The sequence below is a fragment of the Alexandromys fortis genome, unplaced genomic scaffold (genome assembly GCF_014885135.2).
Source record: "Alexandromys fortis isolate MF-2015 unplaced genomic scaffold, M_Fortis_MF-2015_v1.1 scaffold_70, whole genome shotgun sequence".
Lineage (NCBI taxonomy): Eukaryota > Metazoa > Chordata > Mammalia > Rodentia > Cricetidae > Alexandromys > Alexandromys fortis.
Window position 1 is genome coordinate 1,844,436 of NW_026067955.1, and position 16,146 is coordinate 1,860,581.

At 53.9% G+C, this 16,146-nt stretch overlaps 1 protein-coding gene across 1 annotated transcript in view; it reads left to right on the top strand.

Moving 5' to 3' along the window:
• Hcn4 (hyperpolarization activated cyclic nucleotide gated potassium channel 4) overlaps nucleotides 1–16,071 on the top strand; it is a 39,636-nt gene extending 23,565 nt beyond the window's left edge. The window contains exons 3-8 of the mRNA XM_050151798.1: nucleotides 7,373–7,534; nucleotides 9,556–9,774; nucleotides 12,797–12,943; nucleotides 13,098–13,338; nucleotides 14,173–14,337; nucleotides 14,466–16,071. Of these exons, the coding sequence (XP_050007755.1) occupies nucleotides 7,373–7,534; nucleotides 9,556–9,774; nucleotides 12,797–12,943; nucleotides 13,098–13,338; nucleotides 14,173–14,337; nucleotides 14,466–15,922 (2,391 nt within the window). The 3' untranslated portion in view covers nucleotides 15,923–16,071. The remainder of the gene's footprint in view (nucleotides 1–7,372; nucleotides 7,535–9,555; nucleotides 9,775–12,796; nucleotides 12,944–13,097; nucleotides 13,339–14,172; nucleotides 14,338–14,465) is intronic.
• Nucleotides 16,072–16,146: the final 75 nt, after the last annotated feature.

The window sequence follows — 16,146 nt, forward strand, 5'->3', positions numbered from 1 at the left end:
CAGATCACCGTCCCAGACAACAGCCCTCTGCGCAAACAGGAAGGGAGCCTAGTTGAAGCAGAGCAGGAAGCAAGAGTGAGAGGAGAGGGAAGTGGCCGCTTTTTTAAAGGGAGAGAGACCACACCCCAATGGGCTGGTATCTCAATGGCTATTGACTGAAGGAGCTGAAGGACCTCCCGCAACAGTTGTCCCTGCCTGGTGTAACAATACTTGAGGGCTTTCAAATCCAACACACACACATTGCTTGGCTCTGTGACCTTGGTACCACCTTGCATCTCTCAACCTCATTTTTCTCTACCTATAAAATGAGTATAAGTAATATCTGTTTTTTTGGAGGCTTTTTCATGAAGTTTTCATAGAGAGCTACTTAGCAAATATCCCTTGGCACCAGTCTTAGTTATAGTGAGCAAGGCAAATGGCAGAGTTCGTTCGTCACCCTCGTATTCCAGGTGAAGAAACTGGTAATTGAAAGGTCCCCCTGCCCTACAGGTAGTTTTTATGTCCATGGGTCCCTGTCTCCTGGTCCATGACCTGTGATCTAGTAACATCCCCTCTGTTAGCAGGGAGCAACCATGATGGGTGCCTGGGTTCCATTTGGTCTGAATGAGTCTTGCAGCATCTGCCTGTGTGCTTTGTCCTGGGCAGCAGGGCCCTGGGTACTCAGCTGTAATAGTGAATACCAGAACAGGGGTGGGTCATGGGGGATAGAGGCTGTGGTGCATAATGGGCTGTATCTGAAGTTTCCAAGGGACAGCCAGATACACAGAGGGACTGCTGAGCTGACCCACCGTGAGTGTCTGTGAAAGAAAGGAGGGTGGTATTTTTCTCAATGTGACCTGGCAGGCTTCTCTCCTTGTGGAAAGACAGGACCCAGGTGAACCCTTCAGACCCAGAGCTCATTCCTTCCCTTCCCCTCCCCAGGCTCACGGCTAGACTCAGGAGTAGCAGCCCTTTCCTTTTGTTGGCATTAGTTTGGGTCACCAGGTCCCATCACCCCTGGGGTCAACCTCCCTCCTTGCCTGGTGGGACTTGATAGAGTTGCCTGTGGCTAGGCTAGCTGCCCCTGGGGCAGAGAAAAACCTGCACTGTCCCTGCACCATAGGCTATAAGAACTCAGGCCCAGGGCTGCTGTCCCCATTACCCCTCCGGCCTGGCTGCCCTCTGGGTTAGCCAGACCTCACTGGGCAGGCTACAGTCCTAGGCCTTCCCTGGGGATGACAGAGGTCCCAGAAAGCCCGAGGCCCTGAACTGAACGCTGCTCCTGCATGGTGTGGGCAGGAAAGAGATCCCAGGTGGCCAGCTGGATGGCTCCCGACTCTGCACTCACGCCCTTAGCTCTTCTGCAGCCTAGAAGGAAACTGCTTTGAGCTGGTTTCTGCCTGTACTCAGCCCAGCCAAGGGCTCCCCTGGGATTAGAGTGGGGTTTCCCAGCTGGCCCAAGAAACCCCACCTCTGGGTCCCTCGTAGCCCACTCTTCTCTCCAGGCGTCTCCCAGCCTCAGCTTGCTGGAGAGTGGCATCAGGAAGACCCTCTGACCCACATCTACGTAAGAACTAGGGGATAGAACAGGTGGGGATGCAGACAAAATCCTGTCCTATCTCCTCTTCAAATCCTTACTTAATTTCTTTCTTTGGGGGACAGGGTTCAGTTTCTAAGAAACCAGGAGTGCATTGGTGTTTTCAGAGACTGGGGTGTTCAGGCCATGGCTGTCTTTCTTGGGGAAAGTGGTGTTAGCTGACCCCAAGGGCCTGATTGTGACTGACAGGCCCTGAAGGAGGAATCTCCAGGGTAGAGCTGAGGAGTCTGCTTGCCCAAGGCTCCTTGGTGAAAATGTGGAGTCTCCAGGTGCCTGATCTCCCTGCCTTCCCTGAGTCCCCCAGCCAGCCCAGCCCAGTTTTGCTGGAGTTTTCCCTAGACTTGGTAACAGGGTGGGCAGAGTAGCTTAGGCTGGGCACAAGCTTCCTCTGTCCCTAGCGATCTAGGTCAGCAGCCTCCCTCAGAGCCTCTTCCAGCCAGCCTCTCCCCTCCCTCTGAGGTGTGAGCTTGTCGCAGGCATGCAGGCTATTGTTAGAAACCGTGGTCGCCCCCCTTCGGATGTTCCACTGCAAGCCTCAGCACGCTGAGAGACCCATCCCAGAAGCTGCCTTTCTCAGAAACCTGAAGTAGCAGGATGGGGGCTAAGGAGTAGGAAGCCAGGCCCAGGAGCGTCTGAAGAGACCCCCTTCCTGTAGGACTCAAGTTCGCCATCTCTCTCAGATTCTAATGGTTGACATCTCTGTGGGAAGCAGCCCTGGAGGACTGGAGCTGGCCCTACCTGCTATGTCATCATGGGCCCCCACTGTGACCCTCAGCCCAGAGCTCCAGGCCAGACATCCATGTACTGGCCTCTCTTGGATCTTGGCTGGTCCTTTATGTGGATGGTTGTTCCTCAGATGCCAGTAGGTGCTTGTTTATTTCCTTCAGGAGAAAATGAGTCTCTAGAAAAACTCAGCCAGGTCCAAGAAGAGGCCTGACTGGAAAATCCATGGCAGCCTGACCCCATCATCTGAGATCTGATCTACATTGAGAAAGTAGCTCTGTTGAAGAAGGGCTGGGCAAGAGACGAAAGGAAAGGAATCAATATACGTAGAGTACCTACTGTGTGCCACTGTTGGCCATTATTTCAGCTACCACCCAAGATAGCTTTGGGTGTAGGAGCTGGCAGTTAGAGGCCTGTTCCACAGGCAGGGAAACCGAGGTCCCGAGGGGCAGGCTAGGACATGGAATACATGTTGCTTTACCAGTGAAGCTGAAAAATTGCAGGAGTGGGCACAGGTTCCCAGAGTGCCTGGCAGGCAGAGGGTGAGTTCATGTGCCACCTGCCTGGTGAGTCTCCAGCAGCCTAGAAGAAAAAATGCTCAACCCCCTAGTCAGGGCCAACATTGTAACAGGGACGCCTTAATGAAATATAAAGAGCAAGGCAAATATTTGCCCCGTGCAGCTGACTGGCAGGTGGCATGTGGCCCCAGCCCGCCGTGGGGACCCGGCGTAGAACAACTTCTTTGAGCAATGGCCAGCCTCTCCTTGGCAACCATATCCTGGGTGCTGTCCAGTGAGGCAGCTCACACATGGGCATTCTGCTTCACCTGGCTCTGAGGTCACACACTCTCCCCTACATCCCAGTCACCTCGGCACCCACACCCTTCCTCACTAGGTGCCGTACAGTGCTGCCCCAGGCTCCCTGTCCACCTGGAGGACAAGACACCATCATTCTTTCCGAACAGGCTGAAGCAGGCTGTTTGAGCTGCTCTGCCTAGGCTGCACGGCTCTTTGGACAGCCGTGTATGTACTGGCTGGTACCTGCTCATCTTTAGCTCCATCACTGTCACTGTCTTCTTCACCTCTGTCTTTAAGCTCCTCTCAGTTCCCGAGACTCTGTCACATGCTCTATGCTATAGTAACGGCAGAGACTGTGATGAAGGCGACACTAGACAGGCTTTATCTTTGAAGAAGGTTGGTTATGAAGAAAGCGCAGGGGAGTGGGGCTGCGATGTGGCTCAGGGCCAAAGCACCTGCTGTGCAAGTCTGGGCACCTGAGTTCAGACCTCAGGACCCACATAAAGCCGGAAGCTGTGGCTCACCCTTGCCATCCCAGTGTTCCTACAGCTAGCTGAGGGCCCAAGTGTCCATGGAAGCATGCAGGCCAGCTAACCTGGTGTCAACAGCAGCGAACAAGAGATCCTGTCTCAACAAGGTGAAGGCTGTCCTCTGACATCCACGCATGTGCACTGTGGTACATTCAGCCCCCTAAAATAAAGTATTGAGGGTGCAGAGAGGAGGCTGCGTGAAACGTGTCCATCCTGCCTTTATAACCCAGAGTGATTTGGAGAAAGAGCAGGAACTGTGGGCTGCGACAGTCTGAGATACTTTGCAGCCGGCTCTGAGGCTTCCTTTGGCTTCCATATGGTATCTGTTCATTCATTTAAGCACACATGCATGCATGCAGGCAACCAACAGATGTTTTGTGTGCATTTCATGGAGGAATACAGATACAAAAGCCAGAGAGGGTGTGGTTCGTTTTGTATACCAGCTAATAAGTCTCCTTTTAGATAGAGACAATGCCACAGATGAAATCAGTCAGGGGAAGTCCTAGGAAGGGCAGGAAGAGAGGGCCACTGTCTACTTCACATAGCAGGACGGGAGACCTTTCTGTGGATGCAGTAAGAGTAGGAGGAGGGTGAGGAGCCAGAAGGGCATGGGCAGATGGGATGGCAGACGTGACACTGAATCCCTGTGGCCCAGCAAGAACTGGCTGGGGCGGGCATTCAAGGACCTGAGGGAGGCCACCATAGCCAAAAGCAAAGGGCCAGGGGCAGAGCAGAGGAGATGAGGTAGGGAAGTAGCTGGGTCCCAGGATGCTGAAGCTATGGTCAGCAGGCGGCGTGTGATTTGAAATACCGACGGAGTCACTGAAGAGCTTCAAGTCAAAGGTGACACATCCTGCTTATATTTAAATCTTGTTTTTTATATAACATGTTTTGATCATATTCTTTCCCCTCCCCCAGCTGCTCCTCATCTCCCTACTTACCCAAATTCATGTTCTGTCACTCAAACCAAAATCAAAACCAGAAGGAAAAAACAATAAAAACATTGCTCATCTTGAAGAGCTAAATCTAGTTGCTTGGTGGAGAATGGGCTGGGGGGATGGAGCACCACACAGTGTGCAGATTGTCCCTGTTTGATGGCCACACATTAGACACTTGGAGATGTCTCTACAGGAGGAGGAGCCTGAAGGTCCTGTTTATGTTGCTGGCCTGTGCAGCCAGGGAAGAAGAGGCTTTGGATGTGTCCGTGTGCAGATAGACAAGGAAACAGCTGGGCACGCAATCCAATCTGTCACTCTTGTCTATTCATGTGTCCTAGACATAACCAACAAAAATAGGGCATCTCTGGGGCAGAGGGGAGAACAGAAGGAAGTTGCCCTTTCTCCAGTGAGGAGGTGCATTGTAGCTCTCCTTTGGAGGTCTCTTGTGATGGACAGCGGGAATACACCATGGGGAGTCCCTTCGACAGTGAGATTCTATATAGGGTATAGCTAGACAGGTCCCCTCTAATAAAGTCCATAGCCAAGAAACACTCCACAGAATTGTGCTGCCCTGATAAACCAGCCGTGGGAGGAGGCAGGAGCTTGCTGGTAGTCACAGCCTCTGACTTCTCTGACCTTTGGGCCCCACTCAGCCTCCTCTGTTGCTGGATATCCATGTTCCCAGATCTCTTTTCCTGTGTGTGACTGACTCTGAGTTTGGGTGGGCAGGGGCAAGCTTCCTCCCTGACCCCCCCCCATATGGAAGGGGCTTTTCTTGGGTACCGACTAGCACACAGCGGCCTCCTGGAGACACGGAGTAGTAGAGAGTCAATCAAGAGTTCTTCTGAAGGCACAGCTTTGAGATTGTCCTAAGAGCCCCTCACTCTAGAGGGACCTCCGCCTGTGCCTGCAGGAAAACACCTGGAAGGCTCACTGAAATTCTTTCTAGACCACACAGTGCTTGAGGGGGAGGGTGTGGTATTGGAAGCTAGCATCCCCTAGCTAAACAGTTCAAAGCTAACTTCTGGAGCCTCTGAGATCTGTGCTCCCAAGGTGCCGCCCTATGCCTGTACACTCCCTTGACCTCAAGTCATTTGCCACGGGACTGTCCAAAAAGAGGAACTAGTTGAGCCATGCTCTGATATGGTTCCCTCGTGTGTGTGTGTGTGTGTGTGTGTGTGTGTGTGTGTGTGTGTGTGTGATTTCTTGGTGTCATTTTTCTTGCTCACTGGCTTAACCTCACAAGTAGACTAAGCTGACTGGCCCGTGAGCCACAGGGATCCCACTCCTCTGCTCTTTCAATGCTAGGATTACAAGAGCATGCAACCACCTAGGTTTTTAATGTGGGTTCTGGGGATCAAATTAAGGTCTTCAAAGGCATCTCCCCAGCCCCTGGTGTGGTTTTCTGGCAGTTCCAGCTTTAAGCCTGGCTCTTCCTCAGGGCATTGTGCTGGTGGGGTCTGTGAGAGTGGGACCAGAGAGCATACGCTGGTTAACAGTTTGTCAGCCCAATTCAGCTGTGAAGATCTATGGTTTATGGAATTCCGTTGTGCTGCATTAGGGACAAGTCTGCCTCTGTGGGTCCCAGCTCATACACACCCTTGAGGCTGCTGCCCTGCCTGCCGTGGCCACTGTCTCTGCTGTTAGTGCCTTAGGGTCCTCAGACTGAGAACTGAAATACTAGAGTCTGACTCCGGAGCTAAGATTCCCCTTCTGGAATGGGCTTGGGTCTTCAATGGCATCTACAGGTTTATAATTTGTACCCAAAGCCACCCATCCAGGAGGAATGCATTTTTCTAGGGATAGTATGGAGGGGTCAGAACTAGGGGCAGATAGCTGGAGGGCCCCCAGCGTCTCCCAGACTAGAGGCAAGGCCAGACCTTCTGAAGACTTCCTAACCTCTCTCCATCCTCTCCCAGCCCTGTAACCTTGGGGTCCCTGACAAGCTCAAGTCTCTGCTGTACATTGGTGTATGGCTGCTTTGGAAGAAGAGGTGGGACCAGAGAGGCTACAATGCACCCATCATGGCCAGACCCTGCCGCACTGCAGCTTGGCACACAGAGCCACACATGGAGGTGGACATGCTGCCGTGGGCTGGGGTGGAGGCACTGTGGTTACTGATTCAAGTGTAAGAAACAGCAGTACTACTATTGCGTAAGAACTAATCATGAAAATTAATTATTAATAACATTGTCTCACAGTGGCTTGTGATTTATTGAATACTTCAAAACTCAGTACTAAGTATTTCATATGTATAATTTAATTCTTTTGACAACCACTCAGACATGATTTTTTTCTCACCATTTTCCGTGTGAGGGAACATGATTAAAGAGATCCTGGGACTTCCTTAAGGTTTCACAGCTGGGAATTGGGTCAGAACTAGGTCTGGGGTCAAACCTATCTGAACATGGAGCTTGTGGGTTCCCAGGACTGGGCCCTGATATTCCAGTAACAGATTTAGGGAGCACTCATGTCTAGGACCTGACTCCAGAACATGGTTCAAAGCATGCCTCAGGCTACGTGGTTTGTCCCTGGTGTCCACAAACCCTCAGCAAGTTGATGAGGTGGCCTCTCTGCCCACATTTTGTCCTGGAGAGCTGCACCTCCCACGGGAGAATATCTATATCTGCATGGATGCCGGGAGTGTCACCACGGCACCCTCCGGCTTGGCTCTTCCGGGCCTTGCGTATCATCTTTCCTACCCAGCCCCGGCCTGCGCGCTCGCTCACACACACACACACACACACACACACACACACACACACACTCTAACCGCTCACTTGTCTTGGCCGTGGCTTGCCTCCGCAGATCTTCCACATGACCTATGACTTGGCCAGTGCTGTGGTGCGCATCGTGAACCTCATTGGCATGATGCTCCTGCTCTGCCACTGGGATGGCTGCCTGCAGTTCCTGGTGCCCATGCTCCAGGACTTCCCCCATGACTGCTGGGTGTCCATCAACGGCATGGTGGTGAGTACACTCCTTCCTCTGGGCACGGAGTCCCCTCATCCCAAGGCAGGGATGGACAGAGAGGCCATGCAATTCCTGAAGCCCAGCATGGGGGTGGGACCCTCTGTTCTTTTCCCTTTGAGCTGCCCCTCCTGACACAAGCAGCCATCCACAGCGATCTTGGCTGTGGATGGTTCTTGCCGTCTTCTAACTTTTCCCATTTCAGTCATGCGCTTTAACAGCTGGCCTGGCTTTACCCAAGGAGACTAAGATTTGGACGACCCTGAGTTGTGGGAGTGTGACCGAACTGAGCTGATGGCTCCTGCCTCCCTAACCATGCTCCCTAGAAGCCGAGCTGAGAAAACCCAAAGGCCAAGAGGGCGCTGTTAGCAGCACAGACTCCAGGCTTGCACACAGCCACTTCCTGCATAGCCCGAATGCTCCAACCCCCTGAATAGACCCACCTCCCAGCCACCTGTGCAGTACTGAGCATGGCAAATGGGCAGGATGGAGAATGGCCCTCTCCAACATTGTGAGTGGGTGAGAGAATTGGACATGGGCTTTCTCTTTCTTTCTTTCTTTCTTTTTTTTTTTTTTTTTTTTTTTTTTTTTGGTTTTTCGAGACAGGGTTTCTCTGTGGTTTTGGAGCCTGTCCTGGAACTAGCTCTGTAGACCAGGCTGGTCTCGAACGCACAGAGATCCGCCTGCCTCTGCCTCCCAAGTGCTGGGATTAAAGGTGTGCACCACCACTGCCCGGCTGGACATGGGCTTTCAAAGGCCATATGACAGAGCCCCCAGCTACAAATAGGAAGGGTCCCCAAGAAGGGCTCCCTATGGGTATTTTTCTGACTCTAGTGAACCCCCTGCCTCTCTTCCTAGTTAGTCTGGTGTGGTCTGAAAGCAAATCCCCAGGGCCCTAGGGGATGAAAAACTGGCTTTGAAAGAGGTGAAAGAGACCCCAAGGCATCTTCGGCATCAAACAGACCTTTACCAAACAGCCTTTTGATGAGCTAAGTGTAAGGGAATCAGCCAGATGGGTTGAATTTCCCTTGTTCCCAGAGGCTCAGCAGTGTGGCCGGAAGCCCTGACAGGAGACAGTTGGGGGCTGCCCCTAATCCTCAAGGCAAGGGCCCAGGTGTCTTCCACCCCTGGGGAGTAGCTCTACTGACCCTCCAGGCTCTAGTGGGGAAAGGGCCAGGGACAGAGTTCATCTAGTGGTCCCTCTTGTGGGGGCATTTCTTCTGCGTGTGTGAAGGTAACAGGCCCACACATGCCTTTAGTGAATTTGGTGAATCCAAGAGATGGCCTTTCTGAGCCCAGTGCTCCCACAAGGAGCCTTCCTTCAGACACCGACTGGCTTTGTGGACGAAAATAGCCAAGACTCCCTCCCATCTCCTTCCTCCCGGCCCACACACTGTGGACTCAGGAGAGTCTACCTTCAGGGCCAGTGGCAGGAGAATCAGGGGCCATAGCCCTGGGCAGATGAGGGCAGGTTTCTGAGAGCGACAGGAAGCCCCAACTGCTGCTCACCCAAAATGAGGACAGTGATGTCAGCTCCTGCAGAGCCGTGCCCCCCAGGGGAAACATCGCTGGCTTTATAATTGAGGTCAGTGGGGAAATGGGCTTCATTTGGCAGCTGTTTAGGGATAGGGGATGAAGCTACTCGGTGAGGGAAGACAGCAGGGTAGCTCAGCCCCGGGGCCATATGTCACCCAGCCAGAAGAATTTAGCCTTCCTCTCCCTTGCCACTGAGGTCAGACCAGGGCCAGCTGGCTCACCCCCTCAATACAACTTCCTATGTGATCATCATTTCCCCCTTCCCACCCTGCTGTAATAGAAAGGCCTCGGTTCTTCTCACTTCCACCCTGGGTTTCCAGTACCAGCTTCCCTGTTCATCACAGACAGCAACCCTGGGGAGCCCTATGCCTGAAGGTTGGCAAGGAATCTCGTAGGTGCCAGCAAGAGGGGCCTTCCCTGCTGCCGGCCCAGGCCTACTCTCTACCCACCCCCGTCCATTCTGTCCTCCTGTGCTCTGTCTGCAGAATAACTCCTGGGGGAAGCAGTATTCCTATGCCCTCTTCAAGGCCATGAGCCACATGCTGTGCATCGGGTATGGACGGCAGGCGCCCGTAGGCATGTCTGACGTCTGGCTCACCATGCTCAGCATGATCGTAGGTGCCACCTGCTATGCCATGTTCATCGGTCATGCCACTGCCCTCATCCAGTCTCTGGACTCCTCCCGGCGCCAGTACCAGGAGAAGGTAAGCTGAGCATTGTGTCCACCCAGGGCTTTCTCAGGAGGACCTGCTTACTGAACCTGTGCGAGAGGAAGCACACATGGCCAGCAAGCTGGCACCCAGGCCTACAACTGTCAGTACTGTATTGGAGAGTCTTCCTGGATGAGAACCTTGTTGGTCCCTGACTTAAACCTTCTGCTCTGGGCACAGCCTTCCTTCCTCTCTGCTGCAGTGGGGGTGGGGGTGGGTGGTTTGTCTCCTTACTCGGAGGGACCAATGCCATCATTATTGCTAAATCTAGTAAGGCCTTCAAGCCACTCGTGACAGCAACCGACAGGGCTCCCACTCCTTTACTTCTCACTTGGTCTCTGGGACTGCTGCCTTCACCTGGCTTCTCCTCTCACCTGTCACCACAGGACCCTAAATGTTCTGATCCTGTTGAGCCTTCTTAGGTGTTAGGTTCTATCATACTAGTATCACATGCCACGGTCCTCTGTATGCAGGGGGACCCAGGGGCACAACCAGCCCATTTTATTCTCCCCTTGCGTTTCCTGGGTGATCCATGGACCACAGGGCAGTCCCATCTACTTCCCCTGCTATACCAAACCTCCACTCTGCTCATTTGACTAACAGACCTCAGGAGCCCAGACCCTAGGCAGGAGCCATCAGCCAAGTTTGGTGGCACTGCCTGATGGTCACTTGAAAGCCCTGCTTCCCTGCTTCCCTTTCTCTCTGGGTCACTATAGCCATGTCATGACTGTAGTGACTGAGGACTATGGCCTGATTAAGTCAGCCTCGGTCCCCTTAGCTTCTCCTCTGACAACTCCGTGTGTGGTCCTGTCACTTCTCTCTGTGCAGAGCAGGGCTGTATGAGAAGGTCTGCCCTGGGGTCTGTGAGGGCTAAGCCAGTTAGCACTGTATTGATACAGAACAGGCCGTTCAACATTCACAATCTGAATAGCAACTTCTCTTCACTCCTGTGCCTATGCCTGTAACTCAGGAGGCTGAGGCAGGAGGATCAACATTTCCAGACCAGACTAGGGATATAGCTCAGTTGGTAGAGTGCTTGCCTAGCATACACAAAGACCTGGATTTGATCCTTGCACTGTATAAACTGGGTGTGTTGGTATGTGCGGTAACTCTGGCTCTCGGGAGGTAAAGGCAAGGCCATCAGATGTTCCAAGGCCATCCTTAGCCTCACAGGGACTTCGAGTCCAGCTTATATGAAGCCAGGCCAGACTCTATACCAGCTCTTCCTATGTATACACACACACACACACACACACACACACACACACACACACACAGAATCGTTCCTTGTGTAACACTTCTTGTGAAGGTTTCCCATTGCTCCTAGACAGGTATTTCCACCTTGCATGTACTGGCCACAATTCAGCTAATGTTCAGCTCAGTTCATACTGGGTCTCCCACACTCTTGGTCTCTGTAGGTGCTCCTGCCTCAGGCCTAGACAAGGCTCTAACAACAGAATATCTCTTCCTTTCCTTCACCTGCCTTCTCCATGCCTTCTCTTGAACTTAACTTTCTGTGACCCACTTAGTCCCAGTCTGTCATGTGACCCCATGGCACCCTCTACAGCTCTTTCACCCCACTTTGCCTCCCATAACTAAATAATCACATATAGCTGTGTGGTGATGGTGCATCTACCCTGTCCCTGCTCTGGCTCCTTAAGGGCAGGATCCAACTCTTGTCCACTGTGTTTAGCACACGGCGAACCTTGGAATCCATTGATCCTGCTGGTCTACCTTGGCTGCTGTCCCCTGGAAGGGTGACTGACAGATGGCATTCACTCAGGTGTGGAGGTCCAGGTCCTAGGATGTTAAGAGAAAAGCTCAGGCCAGAAGACAGTAGGAAAGCCTGTCTGAGGAGGCAGAAGGAGGAAGCAAGAGAGAATTCTAGGCCAGTGGTCATGAGGTGCACAGGCAGTGGTGTGGAGGAGGTGGAGGAAGCAGTGTTCTAGGAGAGCACTAATGGGGAGAGATCGGAGTCAGGGCACAGGACTCAGGCCAGGCTTAGGTGAGAATCAGTCTGTAGTCAGCTCAGGGCCCAGCCTGTGGTATACAGAGCAGGGATTTGTGTAGAAATGACATTGTGGTCTGCTACCCCACGACCAGAGTGAAGCTGCTTGTGACTTCTTTGAGAATCGCCCTTATTTTATTCTGGGTTCCTGGCTCATCGAGCCTTCCTGTTTACCCAGGAAGTCATCTCAAATGTCTTACCTCTCTGGTCCCCTGCCCCCAGCTCTTCCCTGGACTATTTCAACAGCCCTCTCCCTCCTGCCTGATGTTCCTCCGTTTGTTGAGATGGAATTCTCTAAAACACAGCTCCAAATGTACAGGCTGCCTGCATCACAATGGCTGGTCAGGAAGCTACTGCCCTGCCAGGCCTGTGTCCCTCTGGACTGGAGCTGCCTTAAAAAAAAATAAATAAATAAAGATTCAGCCAGGCGATGGTGGCACACACCTTTAAACCCAGCATTTGGGAGGCAAAGGCAGGCAGATCTCTGTGAGTTCAAGGCCACCCTGGTCTCCAGAATGAGTTCCAGGGCAGCCAGGGCTGCAACACAGAGAAACCTTGTCTTGAAAAACAAAATCAAACAAACAAAAACAAAAAGCAAAACCAAAAAAGACTGAAGGTCTCAGCTGAGGCGTTATCTACAGACACGCCTCGCAAAGGGTCAGCTGTCCTCACTTCCCTGTCTTGTACTCTGCCCCGTGCAGCGTGTACTTCCTGTCACTGGGCCCGTTGCCACTCCTGGCAGGAGCGGGCGCCTTCTTGTCCGGAGTTGGTGACTCCAGCGCGATGTCTAAAGGAAATGTGATCACTCTCCTGGTCTGTGGACAGTCCCTGCTCCCACTTCCCTTCATAGTTTCCGACACTCTCCCCACCTCCATCACCCCACAGAGTCAGGGCCATTATTGTGGGTACGATGCGATTACATTACAATGAGCCAAAGTTGGCTAAGAAAGTCTCTCACCATTAGCCTGGGGTGCTGGGAAGTGACGCCCGGTTCTGTTCTGCCTCTAGTATAAGCAGGTGGAGCAGTACATGTCCTTCCACAAGCTCCCACCCGACACGCGGCAGCGCATCCATGACTACTATGAACACCGCTACCAGGGCAAGATGTTTGATGAGGAAAGCATCCTGGGTGAACTGAGTGAGCCGCTACGAGAGGTGAGCTGCGGACAGCCTGGGCGGTGTGTGTGTGTGTGTGTGTGTGTGTGTGTGTGTGTGTGTGTGTATGCGCGTGCACATGCCAGGCTGTGCTGGCACACAGTTTCCTCACCTCTTCCTTTCTGCGTCCCAACCCGTGCCATCTGTGGAGCAGGAGATCATCAACTTTAACTGCCGAAAGCTGGTGGCCTCGATGCCACTGTTTGCCAATGCAGACCCCAACTTTGTGACGTCCATGCTGACCAAGTTGCGCTTTGAGGTCTTCCAGCCTGGGGATTACATCATCCGCGAAGGCACCATTGGCAAGAAGATGTACTTCATCCAGCACGGCGTTGTCAGTGTGCTCACTAAGGGCAACAAGGAGACCAAGCTGGCTGACGGTTCCTATTTTGGAGGTGAGGCTGCCAGGGGTCCCCAGGAAGACAATCGTGACTAGAAGCTAAGCTGGAGGGATTCCCCGAGATCATAAGCACGGAGGGCCCTTCGTGGCCACAGCCTGGACATGGGTATCATCTGTCTGTGAGGCATGCTATACAAAAGTACATAAGGCTGGTGGCTTACATACCATAGAACTTGGTTTCTCAGCTCTGAGTCACAGGCCAGGGTGCTGGCCTGGTGGGTTCCATGGAGGGTTCTCTTAGTGATAGACTATTGCTTTCTTATGTCTCAGATGACAGAAAGAGCATGTGTGCTGTTTTCCTGGCCTCTTCTATTATATCGGTGTGCATGCATGAGCCTGCATACACCACCCATACCCACCCACGCTCACAAACCATGACACCTTGGTTAGCGGGTTAGGAGGTTAGGGGACAACTTGGGGCAGCCATGTCTCCTCTTCCACCACGTGGGTCCTGGGCATCCAGTTCACATCATCAGACTTGACCAGGTGCCATACTGCTGAGTCACTTGACCTGCTCCTCTCTAACCTCTTCTGCAAGGGCACAGATCACCTCCCAGAGCCCCACTTCTAAGTACCAGGTCGTCTTGTGGGGATCTCATCACAGGAATATGGGGTGGGCACTGGCATTGAAGAGGGGTTGCCCCAGAAATAGAAACAGCCCGACATCTATTAGGTGGAGGCTAGGCTGGTACCTAGTATGGCTACAACCTAGCAGACAGCTTTGTGAGCTCACTGTACCGAACAATGGGGACCAAGGTCGGGATGGCGCAGCTCTGGGTGGCATGGATATTCTGTGTCTAAGTAACCCTGAGTCCTGCTATCCCCGCAGAGATCTGCTTGCTGACCCGAGGCAGGCGCACAGCCAGTGTGAGGGCGGATACTTACTGCCGCCTCTACTCCCTGAGCGTGGACAACTTTAATGAGGTGCTGGAGGAATATCCCATGATGCGAAGGGCCTTTGAGACTGTTGCACTGGATCGCTTGGACCGCATAGGTGAGGGGCAGGATGTGCAGGTGGGAGGGCAGGGAAGCAAGCGAGCACAGACTCCGCATTCCACCCCCCACCCCCGCCCCCCACCCCCCTGCGGTGGCCTGAGTGTCTGCTCTTGTTCTGTGGCTCAGGCAAGAAGAACTCCATCCTCCTCCATAAGGTGCAGCAGGATCTCAACTCAGGCGTCTTCAACTACCAGGAGAACGAGATCATCCAGCAGATCGTGCGGCATGACCGAGAGATGGCCCACTGCGCTCACCGCGTCCAGGCTGCTGCCTCAGCCACCCCAACGCCCACGCCCGTCATATGGACCCCACTGATCCAGGCGCCGCTGCAGGCTGCTGCTGCTACTACGTCAGTGGCCATAGCGCTCACACACCACCCTCGCCTGCCCGCCGCCATCTTCCGGCCCCCTCCGGGACCTGGACTAGGCAACCTAGGGGCTGGACAGACACCGAGGCACCCAAGGAAGCTGCAGTCCCTGATCCCTTCTGCGCTGGGCTCCGCTTCGCCAGCCAGCAGCCCATCACAGGTGGATACGCCATCTTCATCTTCCTTCCACATCCAACAGTTGGCTGGATTCTCCGCACCTCCTGGATTGAGCCCTCTCTTGCCCTCCTCTAGCTCTTCCCCGCCTCCAGGGGCCTGCGGTTCCCCACCAGCCCCCACACCATCCACCTCTGCAGCTGCTGCCCCCACAGCTGGGTTCGGCCACTTTCACAAGGCGCTAGGTGGCTCCCTGTCATCGTCTGACTCCCCGCTGCTCACCCCATTGCAGCCAGGCACTCGTTCCCCACAGGCTGCCCAGCCGCCACCCCAGCTGCCTGGGGCCCGAGGAGGCCTGGGACTCCTGGAGCACTTCTTGCCGCCTCCGCCCTCCTCTAGGTCACCATCGTCCAGCCCTGGGCAGCTGGGCCAGCCTCCTGGAGAGTTATCCCCAGGTCTGGCAGCGGGTCCACCAAGTACACCAGAGACACCCTCACGGCCTGAACGGCCATCCTTCATGGCAGGCGCCTCTGGGGGTGCTTCTCCTGTAGCCTTTACCCCCCGAGGAGGCATCAGCCCTCCAGGTCATAGCCCGGGCCCCCCAAGAACTTTCCCAAGTGCCCCACCCCGGGCCTCTGGCTCCCATGGTTCCCTGCTCCTGCCACCCGCATCCAGCCCTCCACCTCCCCAGGTTCCACAACGCAGGGGTACATCGCCCCTCACTCCGGGCCGCCTCACCCAGGACCTGAAGCTCATCTCAGCCTCCCAGCCAGCCCTCCCCCAGGATGGGGCGCAGACTCTCCGCAGGGCCTCCCCTCACTCCTCAGGGGAGTCAGTGGCTGCCTTCCCGCTCTTCCCCAGAGCTGGGGGTGGCACCGGGAGCAGTGGGGGCCTTGGGCCTCCTGGAAGGCCCTATGGTGCCATCCCAGGCCAGCATGTCACTTTGCCTCGGAAGACATCCTCAGGTTCTTTGCCACCCCCACTTTCTTTGTTCGGGGCAAGAGCCGCCTCTTCTGGAGGGCCTCCGCTGACTGCCGCACCCCAGAGGGAACCTGGGGCTAGGTCTGAGCCAGTGCGCTCCAAACTGCCGTCTAACCTATGAGGTGGACCCTCCCTTCCTCTTTTTTCTCCCTCCTTTCTTCCTTCAGGTTTAACTGTGATTAGGAGATATACCAATAACAATAATAACCATCTAAAAAATACCCCAGAAAAAAAACAAAAAGCAGAAAATAACCAGGTATTCTTAGAGCTATAGATTTTTGGTCACTTGCTTTTATAGACTATTTTAATACTCAGCACTAGAGGGAGGGAGGGAGGGAGGGAGGG